This window comes from Grampus griseus, assembly GCF_964374135.1.
Source record: "Grampus griseus genome assembly, chromosome: 11".
NCBI classification, from domain to species: domain Eukaryota; kingdom Metazoa; phylum Chordata; class Mammalia; order Artiodactyla; family Delphinidae; genus Grampus; species Grampus griseus.
Genome location: NC_139005.1, coordinates 90,875,603 through 90,892,775, shown reverse-complemented (window position 1 = coordinate 90,892,775; position 17,173 = coordinate 90,875,603). Strand labels below are relative to the sequence as shown.

The following is a 17,173-nucleotide window of genomic DNA, read 5'->3' as shown; positions in this document are numbered from 1 at the left end:
AGCTCAAAGGCTCAGAGTATTATCTACAGCCCTTGAGGAGGAACGAAATGTTCTTGACTTTGTTTAATGGCTAAACTATTATTTTGTCTTGCTTGACTGTTTTCCTTTCTTTCTACATTTTCTCACTTCTCTGATTAATTTCTCTGGAGCTTCGGGAAGGCTTAGGAGGCTAAAGTTTTTCTACAGACAAGAGGTAGCCAGAGGACACTGGGGGGTGTAGGGGGAGTGCATCAAGGGTGTCTGGTAGCTGATCGCTCCCTCTCACCAGGGCATGTGATTGCGTGTGTCCTCCTCCTCTTACTAAACTGTGGATTACACCTCGGAGCTAATAGGTTTCTCAGAACTCCTGACTGACTGTGATGGAGGGCCTTGCACCACCTCGGGGGCACTCATGAAGAACCCCACGTAACCCAGAAGAGAGAGGAAGACAGTGGTGGGTGTGGGGTTGCCCTGGGTAACACGGGGAGCTGATGGGCTTCTCTTGGCCAGGAGGGCAAAGACTTAACTAGTGGGGAGATGAAAGGAGGGGAAGGTGTTTGTTCACCAGAATTCCAGGTGATGGAGAAGAGCGTGCTTCCAGGAAGTAGATCCTGATAGGGAAGCAGCTGGGTGCTGAAAGCATTTCAGGGAGGAAGAGAGCAGAGGAGCTGCTTGGGCTGTGAGGCAGGAAGTATGGGCCAGAGAGAGGGAGCAAGAGAAAAAAGAGCTTCTTTTTTCCAGAAGCTTCTGCCCCTGTGGAAGAATCTGGGAACCAGAGAAGCAGGTGACAAGGGAAAGCTGAGCCTCTCCCACCCCCTCTGGTGCTGGCTCAGAGCATTAGTAAGGATTCTTCAAGTTTCTGTCAAGGGTATTTTCTCCCAGATTGCTGTGAGCCTGGTGCCTGCAAACCTGCACCCAGAAGGAGTCCTGGATTTTATTCAGGCTACACTTATTTTGTGGCTGAAGAAACCAAAACTCAGAAATGGGACCAGGCAAATAAGTGTCAGAGATGAGTCTTGAGTTTCCATTCTGATCCCTTCTTTTCTTTTTTTCTTCAAAACTTTCCACAAAACAAACAAAACCCCAAGCTTCATGACTACGTATTTTGTGCAGGTATTATTTTTTTTATTTGTTAATTTAAAAAGAATATTTATTTATTTGGCTGCATTGGATCTTCATTGCAGCATGCGGGATCTTTCATTGTGGCGAGTGGGCTCTTTGTTGCGGCATGCAGGCTTCTCTAGTTGGGGCACGTGGGCTCCAGAGCCCACGGGCTCAGTAGTTGCAGCGTGTAGGCTTAGTTGCCCCATGGCATGTGGGATCTTAGTTCCCTGACCAGGGATCAAACCTGCGTCCCCTGCGTTGGAAGGCAGATTCTTAACCACTGGACCACCAGGGAAGTCCCTGTGCAGGTATTATTACTGACAATGTTTATTCGGAACTTTAAGGATGCTCAGGCACACTAAAAGAACAACATTAAATGGGGCGAAAGCTGTTTACTTACTGTTATGCTCGTGAAAATATTATAACAGCAACAGAAGCGGGAACCACACGGCCTGGGGTGACTACTTAAAACCCCTAGATCATAAGAGAGTTCCCATAGCCCATCCTAGAAACCAGCACCAGCAAAGGCACATGACCCAGTCCTGACCAGTCAGAGTGGGTCCCTGGACTTTTGCCCCGCCCCTTTCCATGTGGGAGTCCCCCAGCTGGCAGCAGGCACACCTGGAGGTGCTGAGGCCACGGTGCCTGAATGTGGCGGAAGTCTGTCTGAGAAATGGAAAGACAGATGCTTGATGACATCATTTTTAGCCTCTGGATCCACACGCACCTGAAGCCCACTGTTCCCCTAAGCTTTTTAAGTACATGAGCCAATAAATTCCTCTCTTTTTCATAGGCCAGTTTGAATTGGTTTTGGCCACTTAACAAAATGATGACTAATATATGTCTAATTAAAGCGTTGTAGGTACAGTCAAGAGAATATTTTGCAACATGGAAAAGTAATGTCTATAAAAACTCTGTGAAACATGGAAGGGTAGAAAACATTGCTAAGTGAAAACAACAAAATGGAAAGTTATAGATCTGTAGGCAAATGAGGGAGTTGAGAATGCAAGAGAAAGAAAACTCAGTGAGTTACAGAAAAAAAATCTACTCTACAATGTAGCCTTGAGAGAGGGTCCCCAGCAGGCAGTACTGTCCAAAGCAAGAAAAGCACAGAAAGAAAATTCTCCACCAAAATACCAGCACCCTCTCACTGTTGTGGCCTCTCCCTTTGTGAAGCACAGGCTCCGGACGCGCAGGCTCAGCGGCCATGGCTCACGGGCCCAGCCGCTCCGCAGCATATGGGATCCTCCCGGACCGGGGCACGAACTCGTGTCCCCTGCATCGGCAGGCGGACTCTCAACCACTGCGCCACCAGGGAAGCCCCTTTCCCCCTATTCTTTAGTTTCCTGTATTTTAAAAAGTTGTACTGAATGTCCATACACTACTTTTAAAATAGCAGCTGAAACATAGAAAAGAAAAAAATAGGTGTAAGATGGGTGAACGGGGAAGCCAGGAGAGTTCCTACAGGTTCCTGTGTCTTGAGGAGCCCAAGAACTTCTGTTGTGGGGAGGATGGAGGGGCTCCTTCCTGATGGGAATCAGGCCGAGCAGGTTGCGGTGACATCCTTTTATGTGCAAACCCAGGATCTTCTCCAGCGATTACTGCCCAGGTCGGGGAGGGGGAGGACAGAGGGCCAACACAAGCTGAGTTGATACAAAAGAGAGAACCCAGCATACCCTTCATTCCCAGAGCCCTTCCATCTGGTGTCAGCACTTAATACAGGGCCTGGGGTCAAATAATACACGTTTCACATGGGCTGACTCTGCATGCGAGGGAGGGAGCAGGGGCGGTGAAGGGGTCCAGGAAATGAGTTACACACATGAAGGAGGGAGGGATGGGACAGGCTGACCTCCCTTAACTTACGGTGTGACACTCACCACTGACAGTGCCCTCAACACCCTTGTAGACCTGTCAGCTGCTGAGTCTCCAGGCATTGCCTCTGACAACCTGGCCCCACCACCGCCGTGGTCCCCTTTTCTTCCACTCAGAGACCCCTGGGCTCAATTGTCTTCATCCTCTCCTGTCCCCTGGGATCCTGCTTTCCCTGGTGGCAGAGGTACAGTCCCCATGGTTCCTTCCGAAGACGAGCTCACAGGCTTTTTTTCTTGGGAGAGTTTCTGGAAAACACACACACACACACACCAATCAAAGGAAAGCTACAGAAGGCTCCCAGGCAGCATGGTGTGGAGATCCAGGCCCGGGCGCAGAGGTCAGGCTCCCGGGCTGTCATCCTGACTCTCCCTCCACATAGTTGCAAGCATTTGGCAAATTGCATAAGCTCGCTGATGAACACCACAGTCTGGGGGATGAAACAGCAAAAATGTATTTTCTCATAGTTCTGGAGGCTGCGAGCCTCAGATCCAGGTGCTGGCCGATCGAGCTCCCGGTGAGGACTCTCCCTGGCTTGCAGACCGCTGCTTTCTTGCTTCGTCCTCACAGGGCCTTTCCTCTGTGCCAGTGCAGGCAGAGAAAGAGAGAGCCCTCTGTATTTCCTCCTCCTCTTACAAGGACACCAGTCCCCTAGGGTTATGGCCCCACCCCTACAAACTCATTCAATCCAAATCACCTCCCCAAACCCCCATCTCCAAAAAGTCACCTTGGGGCTTAGGGCTTCTACATCTAAATGTTAGGGGGACACGTTTCAGTCCATAACGCTCCCTGTGGCTCAGTGTCCTGTTCTGTACAACTGGGAAGACCCTCTGCCCAGCACATGGACCTCAAGGAGCACCGAGGGAGAGACAGAGGCATGACCAGGTCTCTCCAGGACTGGTGCCACTATCTCCAAGATGAACATGATACCGTTTGGACCTTCAGGGCCACCAGACACCCCATGTCCTTGGGAACATCCATGCAAACTCCACACACACACACTGGCTTCCTCATCACCCTTCCCATAAACCCTGGTGCCCATGAGCGCCAGTTAAAGTTTCCCCCTCCTCCAGCCCCACCCACAAGGGAAACCACAGCCTCACCTTCTGCTGCAGGCTCTCATAGCACTGGGTGAATTCTGTCAGCTTCCTTTCCAGCTCCCAAGCCTGCGCCCTTAGCTCTTCCGCAAGCTCTGATTTTGTTCCCTCCTTCAGCTGTTTCCAGTCCTTCAGGAGGGAGGCCAAGACCACGCTGAGGGAGAAGCCAGCCATTGCAGTACCCAGCAAGCGAGCCTTTGTTTTCATCACCAGCGTGGTACCTTCAAAAGCCCTTTGCACCTGCCTGCTCCTCCGGGCTGAGACTTGGCCAGTGGTCAGGAGATTCTTGGCGGCAGCGGCCAGGCGCGGGTTGGCCCTGGCTATCTGAAAGGCACGGATGCTCTTCCGGATATCCTTGACGGTGCTTTCACAATCCTGGACCACCTTTCCGGCAGCCAAGACATAGGCTGCCCCAGCTCCCCTGACCTCTTGGGCACGGGTGGGCACTAGGCTACCGACATAAGCTTGGGCTTCTTGACTGTGAAAGCGTTCCAGAACGTTGGTCAAGATGCTGGTGACCTCCCCTGCTTTCCCCAAAACTCTACCAGCAGCGGAGAGTACCAGGCTTCCTCCTGCTACTGCCGGAGCGAGGACCAAGCCCAGGATGCTCATGACTTCTGAGACCACAGCGATGGAATTGGCCACTATGCTGGTCTTGGTGAGTGTTCTGTGGGTTGTGTCGACCTGGTCTGCAAGGGTATGAAGCTTTCTGATGCCCACTTCCAGCTCCCCTTTCAAGACAGGAAACTCTTCCAAAAATATTCTTTCTTCAGCTGACAGGTCACCATCTTGCCACTCCACATCTTCATATGGAAGAATGTCATCTTCGTCCCTGTGGATGAGTGAAATAAAGATGTTCAGTCTCCCGGATGGGAAAGCCAAGTTCATAGTCAAGCCCACGTGGTTTCTGGATGTTCTTGCCCCTCCAGACTTTCAATCCTCCCTGCATCTTCCTAGCATCTCTGTTCCCTCTAACTCAACTGTGAAAAGTCCCAGAGCATTGCTGGGAGCTGCTGGTTCCCTGAAGAGAGCACGTAAGAGGGGGATCTGGAGGGAAATGGGAGAAACGTAGCCCTGGCCAAGAGATGGAAGAGGTGGATTAGTGCTGAGGGACTTTTTCAACCTTGTTCAAAGAGGCTATGGGAACTGTCACGAGGAGGAGCAGTGGGAAATGCAAGGATCCAAGTCAAGATAAGGAACCTGGGACGAATTGCCGGGAGGGAGAGGGCTGGGAAAAACAGGAGGAAGCAGAGTCCAGCTGTTGGGCCGGAGGTTGGGAGTCCTGTACTCGTAGAGGTGAGTGAGGGGGAAGAGGCACCATATTGTATAATGCATCCCCCACTTTGATGACCTTGGTTTTTTTTCAGCTTGTGGGATCTTAGTTCCCCGGACCAGGGATCCAACCCTTGCCCCCTGCAGGGGAAGCGCAGAGTCTTAACCATTGGAGCGCCGGGGAAGTCTCCACTTTGATGAACTTGAATTCAGTGCTCTGCTGTGCCTCCGGAGTTGCACACTGAGAGGGCTGAGAGAAATGACTGCTAAAGCTCTGAATGTTCTCCTTGGCACCTGGCCGGCTCTCCTTGCTCTCTCGAGCAGAACTGGTTCTTCACGGGAGAAATCAGGGACAAAAGGACCCAGCCCCTTCCCCCGTCTTCTCACAGTAGGCAGTCCTGAGGGATTTTTGCCAGCCCAGCTGAGTGTGGCTTTCACGGGACAGCAGTCTCGGGGGAGAACAAAGCCCTCTCCTTCAGGAACTTTCCTGGTGCCCAGGGCCCCGGGTGCATTGCCTTCAGGGCGAGCTGAGGAGGCCTGGTGATAACACAGGTTCCCTGCGCACAGGAGGGTGTCAGAGCTGGAAGGAGCCCTAGGGAAGGTCTAAGTTTCCTATTTTATTTTTCCGTGGAGGGAACAGAAGCCCAGAGCGGGGCAGGGCTCTCACCCAAAGGAAGGTGTGAGGTTGACATGCAGCTTTGAATGGGGACTCAGAGCTCCCTGTCCTCTCATCGGGACAGTTGATGTGAGGAATTCCTCACTGAGGTATATATACACATGCCTTTTAATCTCTCTTCACACACACACACACACACACACACACACACACACACACACACACAGAGTTCCTCAATGGAAAAGGTTAGAAACCAAATATACTACCAAGGAAGCCTTTAGTGTTAATGAAATAATTAATTTAGGCCCAGTTGTCAGTTAACCAGTAGCCATAAATCAGTTGACAGAGCAAAAAGTACCCTGGGACTTGCAGTGGGGATGGGGCGGATGGCAGCAGGGAGGGTAACTCTGCTGAGAGACCCCCAGCTTCACAGACACCACCATGCAGCCCACCCTGATCTCTCTGCTTCCTCAGGTTTGCAGGGACGAAGAGAAACAACAGAGAGATTTGTACCTGCAAAGATCGACAGCGCGGGGGGAAAGCGGGGTGGTGGTGGTGAGATGAACTGGGAGATTGGGATTGACATATATACACTACTATGTATAAAAGAGATAACTAATAAGAACCTGCTGTAAAAAATAAATAAATAAAATAAAATTCCAAAGGAAAAAAAAAGATCAATAACGCCACTTTGCATTCACTGTGAAGTTTTGTCTTTCACGTGGTTGGTAGCTAACAGGAGCTTGGCTTCATATGTGTGTGTGTGTGTGTGTGTGTGTGTGTGTGTGTGTGTGTGTGTGTTTTGTGGAATCTTTGTTCCCCGACCAGGGATCAAACTCAGGGCCCCAGCAGTGAGAGCACCGAGTCCTAACCACTGGATCGCCAGGGAATTCCCTTCTTGTGTTTTTAAATTAAACTAAATGCATCCCGCATTAGGTAATGATGCCTCCTGACACAGTGAAAATTGCAATCGAGTTCTGTGACACCGAATTCCCTCAGCAGACATTTGTTGATTGTCCATATTGGGCTGGTGATGCTATATCTGCTGATGAATGGACACTTGGGCTTAAATTCATGAATGCAGTAACACTAAAGGGCCTTCTTGGTGATACATGAACCTCAGAGAGGTGAGGCCCGAAAGGGCAGTTTCTGGCCTCAGAGTCCTATTACCCAATGTCATGTACCCGACAAGAACTCGACTCGTGCTCCAAAATATTTAATGTAGCCAGTGGAATATTTTTTCCCCTGGGAGACATATATATATGTAATGGAGACCAGTTGGAGGGCAGGGCATACTTTATGGCTGATGCCCTTGGAACACGTCTGTCGCGTGTCATGCGGCTGCCTAAACATTTCTGCAGAAGTAGCCCTTTCCCCAAGGAAAAAGCGCTCTGGGTTTTACCTTTGCAGACTGACACCAGCCTTGTATAATGCTTTCCCTGCCTGGGTGTCCAGCAGATTCTGCGGCATCAAATCCGTGTTCATTTTGCCTGTGGGAGAATGAGAGCTGTCGCCACACGTCAAAGGATTTTCTGGTTGGAAACAGAAACCAAGTTTACTGCAGGGGCCATGAAACCATATGAAATTCAAGGATGGAGGGATTTTAGACGGTGCGGAATCAAGATAATAATAAACACACAATGTACAAAATATTTGCAAACTGCTGTTTTTACATTTTATGTTGAGGTGGAGCTTATATAGGATAAATACTCAAAAGGAAGTCGTCAACTCAATACATTCTGACATTACACACCTGAGTCATCACCTCCCAGACCAAGATAGAGAACAGAAGATTCCCTTAACCCCCTGGTGGTCAATCGTCACCCGGCCCGCGGCGGCGGGGGGGGGGGGGGGGGGGGGGTAACCACTATCCTGATTTCCATAACCATTGATTAGTTTGCCTGGTCTTGAACTTCATGTCAATTGAGTCATTTGTTCGGTTTCTTTCGCTCCACACAACGTCTGTGAAATTCTTTCATGTTGTCGTGGTTTTAAAAACGTTCAGTGGCTTTAAAAATGTTTACCATGGGCTTCTCTGGTGGCGCAGTGGTTAAGAATCTGCCTGCCAATGCAAGGGACACGGGTTCGAGCCCTGGTCCCGGAAGATCCCACGTGCCGCAGAGCAACTAAGCCCTTGCGCCGCAACTACTGAGCCTGCGCTCTAGAGCCTGCAAGCCACAACTACTGAGCCCATGTGTCACAACTACTGAAGCCCGCATGTCTAGAGCCCGTGCTCCGCAACAAGAGAGGCCACCACAATGAGAAGCCCGTGCACCTCAACGAAGAGCTGCCCCCGCTCACCGCAACTAGAGGAAGCCCGTGTGCAGCAATGAAGACCCAACGCAGCCAAAAATAAATTAAAAAAGAAAAAAAAAAGATTGCTATGTAGTATTTCATTATAGGAATACACTACAAAACATGCACTTGGTAAGTGGGGGAGCCCAGTGTGAGTCCAGCCAGGTCTAAAATGGTAGATCTCAATCAGGGACGTGTTTCCTCCCCGGGGGATATTGGTAATGCCTGTAGACATTCAGGGGTCCGGTGGAGGCACTGCTACTGGCATCTAGTGGGTAGAGGCCAGCGATGCTTGACACCCTACAATGCACCGGACGGCCCCCACAGCAAAGAATGGTCCAGCCCAAAATGTCAGTGGTACTGAGGCTGAGAAACCCTGGGGGAGGGTTTTTCATATTTTCATCCCCCATTTTTCATATTAGTCTTATCAGATGAAGGGCTATAGTGACAGTGGGGAACCCTTTGGTCCCATCAGGTTCCATCCCCTCGCTACTGACCTTCTCTCAGTGGATGTCAGAGGATGTTATGTTGGGAGAGGGATGGAAATGGTGGGAGAGGATTAGAGTTGTTATTCTCATATGAGAGCTTTTTTTTATGAGTTTCTCTTTGCAGTTTTGGGAGACTTCAGCTCCACTGTATTCTGTCCCTTTGCCTGCAAACCAAGTCCCTCACGCACCCCATCAGCGTCAGAAAAGTCGGTTACTCTGACACACAGCTTTAGATAATCCTCTTAATCTTTATCACCAACACCCCCTACTCCCAAACTACACTAAAAAAACCTACAACCCAAGAAACACTGCAGGTTGCAATTTTGAGACAACTCATTCAGCATTTTTTCTACAAAGATGACAGCCCTAAACCAGTCCTGCAGAGAACGTCTAGGGAAACGCCTTGGCCCATGCCGTCTCCTCCTTTCTGGGGTCCAAGCTCTCTCTCTCTCTGTCTAGGATCCTGGGGTCCCCAGCCAATGGAGCAGAAGACGCAACTTGGTTGGTCTAATCATACGCTTAATCATGCTTTTATTTAAACTTCAAATATTCCTGAAGGAGAGATTTCTATCCTGATTTATCAAGTAACGAAGCTGAACTTCAGACCCAGTCTCACATTAGGAACTGGCTGGATGGGGATGTGAACCCCTGGGGGGTTCCTGACAACAGCTCTTTTTCCCAAACCAAGTGCAGGTGGCCAACCCCTTGGGCACATTGTCCTCTAGAGGCCCCAGATCAGCCCTCCTCCTGGGTGTGCTGTCCCACCTGTTCTCAGTGAAGCTCTCACTGTGGCCTCAGGTTCCAAAGGCCTTCTGCTCTCTCCTCTCCAGAGGCCTCTGGTCCAGCAGGGGGCTGTGAGCGTCTGGGCTGCAGGAAGACAAAGACGAAGTGCAGAGCCTCTAGCTGGTTCTTCTCACTAGGGGAAAGGCCCGAGGCTCTGATTGCAAAACTGGGTCCGAGTTCAGTGAGTCACGCACAGAAATGCCAATGCCCAAGGCAGCTCTTTCGGGAAGACCCTGGCGCTTATTGCGAAATGGCTTGAACTCTTACATTCCTTTCTGCTTCTTTCTCTAATAGATGTGCAACGAAGTGGACAGATGAATCCAAGTCAGGCCTGAGTCTCTCCTCTCCTGGTCCTAGCTGTGCCAAGGGCAGAACAAGGGTGGTTACGTCCTGCAAGGACTCAAGTTGAGCAGACCACCTGGAGTGCTGTCACTGTGGGCCAGTGCCTCAACTGCCCTTGGCCTCAATTCCCCATCTGTTAAATGGGTATTTATTAAACTAGCCCTTGTGAGGGAGAGCTATGTTGAGGAGCCCCGGAGCAAGCGAGGGAACGTCCTGCGAGGAAGCAATGCCCAACAAAGGCATCAACGCCCCTGCTGATGCCGAAAACTCAGCCTCTGGGCACCGGTGCTGAATCAAACCTCAGAGACAGAGTTTGGGGTGAAGTAGAAAAGAATAACTTTATTGTTTTGCCAGGCAAAGGGGGACACTTATGCCCCTCGAAACTGTGTGTCCCGTGGCTTCCCTGGTGGCGCAGTGGTTGAGAGTCCGCCTGCTAATGCAGGGGACGCGGGTTCGTGCCCCGGTCCGGGAAGATCCCACATGCCGCGGAGCAGCTGGGCCCGTGAGCCATGGCCGCTGAGCCTGCGCGTCCGGAGCCTGTGCTCCGCAACGGGAGAGGCCACAACAGTGAGAGGCCCGCGTACCGCAAAAAAACTAAAAAAAACAACTGTGTGTCCCAACCCGGGAGGATCTGGTGAGGAGTTTTACAGCAGTGGTTCAAGGGCAGGGCTGCTGATAAGGAGCAGGGTGTGCGCATGCGCAGGGCCTTCACGCCTTTAATCTGGCCTCAGGTCTGCTGAGGAGCTTCCAGGTTATCAAACTGTGATCTTCTCTGGAAGGAAGAGAACATCTTCTATTTGTTGGGGGTTTTAGATCTATAGAAGAGTTCAAAGGTATTGTTATAGGTATCCCTTGAGGACCCTGCCCCGAGGCTGCACTGTTGTTTCTTAGCTGCCCCTTCCTTGTCTCTGCATCCCCTCCCTTCCCTGATTAGCGGCTGTTTGAATCTGCCCTTTCGGACTCAGGGAAGGTCACTGGAGGCTGGGGTCTATTCCCTACAAACAAGAAACAAGAAAGGCTTCCGTGCCCGGGAGCCCCCCAGGGCCCTGCTCAGCTTCACTGCCACGAGTGCTGTCATCTGCCCTCCGAGGTGGGCGACCTTAAAGCCTAAGACCTCTTTTCTGTAACTGTGAATGAAATTCATAAAGGCTCTGAAAATGGAAACATTTTTTCATAATTCATTTGGTGGTAAAACCTGACCTGCACTGGTGCAAGTGTCTAGTTTTGATGCCTCCCCCTTCATTTGAATATTCAAGTTTCCCCGAAGAAATATGCCTAGTGTTTGACCAAGGAGGGTGTTCCGGATGCTCTCAGTTTCTAATAACCAATGTGTGGTTGGACTGGCCCCCAACGTTCTCATGATTGCAAGACACCCTTCAGCAATAATCATCAGAAAACTTAAAAGTAAATAAGGGTTTATGACTTATAGAACCTGGAAATTACATAAAAGAAAATTTTTTAATAAATTAATTAATTAAATAAAAGGTTATTACTTACAGGACCTGGGAATGATATGACACATCTGGGCCACATGGGGGGTAGGGGAGGGGGTCAAGGTGGGGAAGGGAGGAAAGAGAGAGAGAGGGAGAGAGAGTAGCAGAGCCTGGGGTTCTGCTTATCCTGGGGTGGAGAGTGGGGACCCTAAGTGTTCCAGGGCTCACTCTTTATCGGTGAATTTAAAACATACGAGGGGAAATTTAAAGCTTGGGAACAAGTGTCCCAAATCATCAGTGATTAAAATCAACCAAGATCTCTAAAACCGAGGAGCCTCAGCAGGGGAGGTGGCTGGCTTTTTATTTAACCCTGGGGCTGGCAATGTGTTTATTCAAGATCACCATCTTTGTCGAGGATGCCTCAGCAATCAAAGCTTGAGTCAGGGGCTTCCCTGGTGGCGCAGTGGTTGAGAGTCCGCCTGCTGATGCAGGGGACACGGGTTCGTGCCCTGGTCCAGGAGGATCCCGCGTGCCGCAGAGCGGCTGGGCCCGTGAGCCATGGGCGCTGGGCCTGCGCGTCCGGAGCCTGTGCTCTGTGACGGGAGACGCCACGGCGGTGAGAGGCCCGCGTACCACAAAAAAAAAAAAAAAAAGCTTAAGTCAGGCACTTGCATTACCAACAAGAACAACAAAAGCCCAGCTTTACGGTTTACACTACAAGAGGGCTTCTGGGGATGTTACATAATATATAATATCTGGACCTTTCCTAAAATCCCCCAGATTGGAAACTCTGAAACACAGCTGGCCCCATTGATTTGAGACACAGGACTGTGGTCCTGACTCTCCCATTTTTCAGATGAGGAAACTGAGACCTCAAGAGAGTGGGTGGCTTTCCCCATGGTCACACAACTAAGAAATGGCAACCCCAGTTCTACATCTTGTGTCTGGGGGAATAGCCTCTCATGCAGTCATGGGCTGAGATTTGAGCGTGTGTGTGTGTGTATGTGTGTGTGTGTGTGAGTGTGTGCACGCGCGCGCGTGCAAGCTGGAACCAGGGGCCGCGTGGTTTGTTCACGTTTATATGAACAGAGGTGCTAGGCCCTCTCCCCAGCCCCCCTGAGGCCACACTTGGGGCTTTGCTTTACAGGAGGAGTACCCACCCAGCCAGGCTTGGTCTTTGGGGTCGGGGCTGACTGCCTTCCCTGGCCCTGTGAGCAGGAGTGAGAGGCTGGAGGGCCCTGAGGTGGGACCCGTAGGGGCCTTTGCAGCCCTGGCACCCTGGCCTCCTATACCTGGGGACACTCTGACCAGAAAATGTCCTGGAGGTGGGGTTGGTGAACCCCAGGCCGCCTGGCCATCTGGGCCTCCATGCTGTTTTCCCAGGCAACACATCAGATATCGTGGCCTCTCCTCAGAGAGGAGGGGTATTGGCCTGAGGGGTATTTACTATAGAGACTCTTATGAAACCATAGCCCCAAGAGATGCTGGGTGAGCGAGTCATCTGTCACCTGCAGGAGACCTGCTTCTGCGGTGAAACAAAAAGTGCGCCCTGTAGCCCAGATGACCACGAAGTGGAGTTGCTTCATTTCCGAAACTCACCTAACCTTCCTCAAGGGTCCCCAACCTGCTGAGAAGAAACAAACTGGCCTCAGGGAAACTCCGTCTCTTGCATGTAAAACACGCTCTTTTGGGTAAAGTTGTTACCAAGCCAGGTTCGTTTGCCTGACTATGGCGAGGTTTGCAACAGAGAAAAAGAGTTTATTCACCAGGCAGCCAACCGAGGAGACAGAGCAAATCTCAGCTCTGCCTCCCTGAATGCGAGGGGCTCGAGATATTTATGGGATAAAGAAGCAGGATGCTCCTAGGCATGGGGCAGGCTGATTGGAGGTGGGGAGAAGTGGAGGTGACTGGGGTTCTGTGCACGTGTGTCTGAGTCACATGCTTCTTCATGGGATGCATGTTCGAACATGGGGGCCCTTAGCATCGTCTGAGGGTGCAGTTTTCGGCCCTCTGATGCCAGAATGTTGTTCCTTGCACACCTGCACAGGTCCAGTTTTAGGGTCGGTGGTCCCAACCATTCTTAGCTGGCTTGAACCGGACAGGGGTCGATCGAATTCAAGTTCCTGGAAAACAACTTAAGCCCATCGCCCTGTTACTATAGTGACCCACAGCACACGGCAGAGTTATCTATCTAAAGTGGGGATTACGGAGTCAAGAAATAATTACAGCCAGCCTGCTCCGTGCAGGCAGGTTACAAGTGGAGGAGTTTTTAACAAGCTGTTCTTACCTGCTGTTCTTTATAACAAGGTCAAGAATTTCTGTTAGTCACCAGTTTCTTTTAATCCTGAGGGGCACAGTTTCAGGATGTTTTTTTTAACCCTATGGGAAATGGTTTCAAAGTCAGGCATTTGGGGGTGAGTGTTTAGGCAAATTCAGGCCCCAATTTCTTATCAGGGTGTTAGAAAACAAAAATCCAGGGCTTCCATGGTGGCGCGGTGGTTGGGAGTATGCGTGCCGATGCAGGGGACACGGGTTCGTGCCCCGGTCCGGGAGGATCCCACATGCCGCGGAGCAGCTGGGCCCGTGAGCCGTGGCCGCTGAACCTGCGCGTCCAGAGCCTGTGCTCCGCAACGGGAGAGGCCACGGCGGTGAGAGGCCCACATACCACAAAAAAAAAAAAAAAAAGAAAGAAATCCAACTGCGTAAATTTCAGGATCAAATTGTCTTTATTCATTGATTCGTCAATTGGGCAGTGTCCCTTCAAGCAAACAGAAAGGAGCTCTGCCGAGCCGTAGAAAAGGAAAGGTTTTTAAAGGCAGAACAGGGTAGAAAAAGGAACTTATTAGCAAAGAATGCGTTGTTTCAGGCAAGGCGACCTCCTCAGGGGAATGGAATCCCCCCACCGGGCTGACCACTAGGCTGACTGATTACAAGTTCCGTTCCTGGGAGGGTTGAAGCTGCATTTGGAGTAGGTACTGAGTCTTGCTTTGCTATTGTGGGTTTAGCATAAGGGACTCCATTTTGGGGCTGCTGTTTCCTTTTAACCAGGGTTTTTTCTCTCTCCTCCATAAAAGTTTGCCGTGCCCCAAGGTGACATCTGCCTGGGGAGGCCTGTGTTGCCCCTCTGGGGTCTGGCTGGCCTGCGCAGAGGCTCCTTTGCCTCACCCTCCCGCTGGGCCCTCACTGCCTCCTGCTGGGGAACGGTCCCCTGGCGTCTCTCTGCGGGCTCCGTGATGCCAGCCCGGCTCTGAGGGACTGCAGGGGTCCCCCTTTCCGCCACCGGCATCCAGCCCGCCCTCGCCCTCAGCCCTCAGTCCATCTGCCAGGCCTCGCTCAGGCCCTGGGCGCTGCGGTGGGCTGGCAGGGGAGGGAAGAGGTGATTCAGTCTCTCTCTCCACCTAAGCAACCTGTCAGCGGTTCTCTCCTCCTCCTTGCTGCTCTCAGCTGCCTGCTGCGCCCGCTGGAAGGTTTTACACCCCTCGGCCACAGAGTTTGATCATAATGGAGAGAAGCTGCAGGTGACGTCTTGCTCTGCCTGTTTCCCTCCCAATCCTGGAAAGCTACTCCCTAAACCATGTCCACCCCTTCCAAGTCCTCCCTGAGGACTTGTCCTCCGTTCTTATTCCTAAGCGCCTAGATTTAGCCACTGGTGAACAGGGTCGGTCTTGGGGGAGGGGGGACAATTTACAAATAAGGGCTATTTCAAAACTATCGTAGTTAACACTTGTCAAAGTCTTAGAGAATTTCTACTGTTAACAAGCAAGCTAGCAAATAAACAGCATTTTCACTCTCGTGACCTAAATGAGAATGATAGGACTGAACCAATCTGTTTAATCAGCCTGATTGCAGGAAGTCAGAACCTCCTTGTCACCTTCCCCTGGCCCAGGGCCTGGCCCCTGACATTCTTGCTGAAGAATTATAGCTGATTATCAGACACCCACCTGGAGGTGTGGGTTCATCAAGTCCTTTGAACTGCAAGCAATAGAGGTGGATTCCCGGCCTTGCTTATTCGTTTATTATGTTAACGCGCGACTCACTCCCTTCATTTACTAACTCTTAAGGGGACACTGGGAATAATTGGTTTAGACTATTGCATAACCGCTCATTTGAATTGAAATCGCTCCGTTGAATTGAATGCGCATAGTAGGGCTCATTTAAACTTAAGGATCTTTTGGAAAGACTCTGGGGCAGCTCCAGCCACAAAGGTACGACTGGACCAGCAGGGCTGGGAGAGACCAGGAAGCAGGCAGCCTGGCGACTCGTCAGGAGGTTAGGGCCCATGCACAAGGCTGCTCCCATCAGATGACTCAGCCACCTGTCCCATGACTCTCAGCTGCCTGTCCCTCCCGGCTACTCCAGTTTTGCATCCCTGCCAGAGAATCTGATTGGCTAGCTGAGGTCACACGCCCATCCTTGTGTTTTGGGGTGTCTCTTAGTCCCTTTGGGCTGCTGTAACAAAATACCACAGACTGAGTGGCTGGTAAACAACATTTATTGCTCATAGCTCTGGAGGCTGGAAGTCTGAGGTCAGGCGGGCAGGGTGGTTGGGTTCTGGTGACAACTGACTTCTCACTGTGCCTTCACGCGGAGGAAGGGGCCAGGGAGCTCTGTGGGGTCTCCTTTATAAGGGCACTAATCCCATTCCCGAGGGCTCCATCCTCATGACCTAATCACCTCCTAAAGGTACCACCCCCCCTAATAACCTCACATTGGGTGCAGGATCCCAACATGTGAATTTGGGGGGCCAGACACAAACATTCAGGCCATAACAGGGTGGGTGGTGGGCGCGCAGGTCAGGTAGAACCACATGGGGTAGAAGAGAGGATGTTGGGTGGGCAAAAGCAACAGGTGTTCACTACATCTCAGCCTTTCCTCACATTTGTGTGATTCCATTTACATGAAGTGTCTAGAAGAGGCAAACGTGTAGAGACAGAAAGTGGATTGGTGGTTGCCAGAGGATGGGGGGAGGGAGGAATGGGGAGAGACTACTCATGGGTATGGGGTTTTTTTCGGGGGTGACAAAGATGTTCTGGAATTAGGTAGTGTGATGATTGCACAACTCTGCGACTATGCGAAGCACCACTGACTTGTACAACTTATGAGTGAATTTATATCAATGAAGCTGTGTCGCTTTTTTAAAGACAAGCTCACATTTTTAGCTTCCAGTTTAACAATTACTAGGTGAACTGGGTGAACTGGTGGAAGATTTTGCTGGGGAGATGGGGGGGCAGGGGAAGAGATACCAAGCTAAATCTTCTAGAAGAGTAGAGCCTGAAGTCATGAAATTGTAAGCAGATAGGTCAGGGGGTCCTCGGAGAAGAGAACCAGGAATAGCTTTCTTGACATAAGAGAAGCCATTTTGGCCTAAGCCGTTTTATGATGTAAGCCTGGTTGCAATGCTTGCCCTTAAACAGGTCTCAGGAATCAATGATCTTATGGGAATTGAGGGAATGCAGGGACAAAGGAAAGCAGTCAAGAAACAATAGTTCAGCAGTAAAACTGAGTCCTAGTTCCTCCTCAGGGGATATACATAATAATATATCTTTGAGGTCTGCAGGTCTGCCCAGGTGGAGGACGGAATGATGACATTGACCCTCCTAACTTCAATCAACTAAAGCTTGGGTTCTGTCGACCTTTGCCCCAATTCTATGCTGAATTCTCCTCTGCTCAAGCCCCTTCATGAATCTGTGTAGACCCTTAGCTTCAAACTTTCCCAATTTTGCTGTACAGAGGAGACAGTGCTTTGGGAAAGATCCCTGGTGTTTTCCTTACTTGCTGCAAGTAAACAATCCTTCCTTCTGACCTTTGGTTGGGTTGTGTCTATTGGCTTGACATGCACCGAGAGGTGAACCCAGTTTCCAGGTAACAGGCTCATGCGTTGTGCTTTTTGGGAGA

General features: G+C 50.8%; 1 protein-coding gene across 2 annotated transcripts; it reads right to left on the bottom strand.

The window, feature by feature from the left end:
- Positions 1–1,092: 1,092 nt before the first annotated feature.
- Positions 1,093–9,597, bottom strand: LOC309830185 (apolipoprotein L6-like). 2 transcript variants are annotated; one of them, XM_082666583.1, is made up of 4 exons: positions 9,486–9,597; positions 7,340–7,469; positions 4,056–4,881; positions 1,093–3,200 (listed from the first exon to the last, which is right to left on the bottom strand). In XM_082666583.1, exons 2-4 carry the CDS (start codon positions 7,420–7,422, stop codon positions 3,084–3,086), a joined length of 1,026 nt encoding a protein of 341 aa, XP_082522709.1. In that variant the 5' UTR covers positions 7,423–7,469; positions 9,486–9,597; the 3' UTR covers positions 1,093–3,083. The 2 variants fall into 2 exon arrangements, with proteins under 2 accessions (XP_082522709.1, XP_082522710.1); XM_082666584.1 differs by having other exon boundaries at positions 7,340–7,427; positions 9,486–9,587.
- Between the last annotated feature and the right edge of the window lie 7,576 nt (positions 9,598–17,173).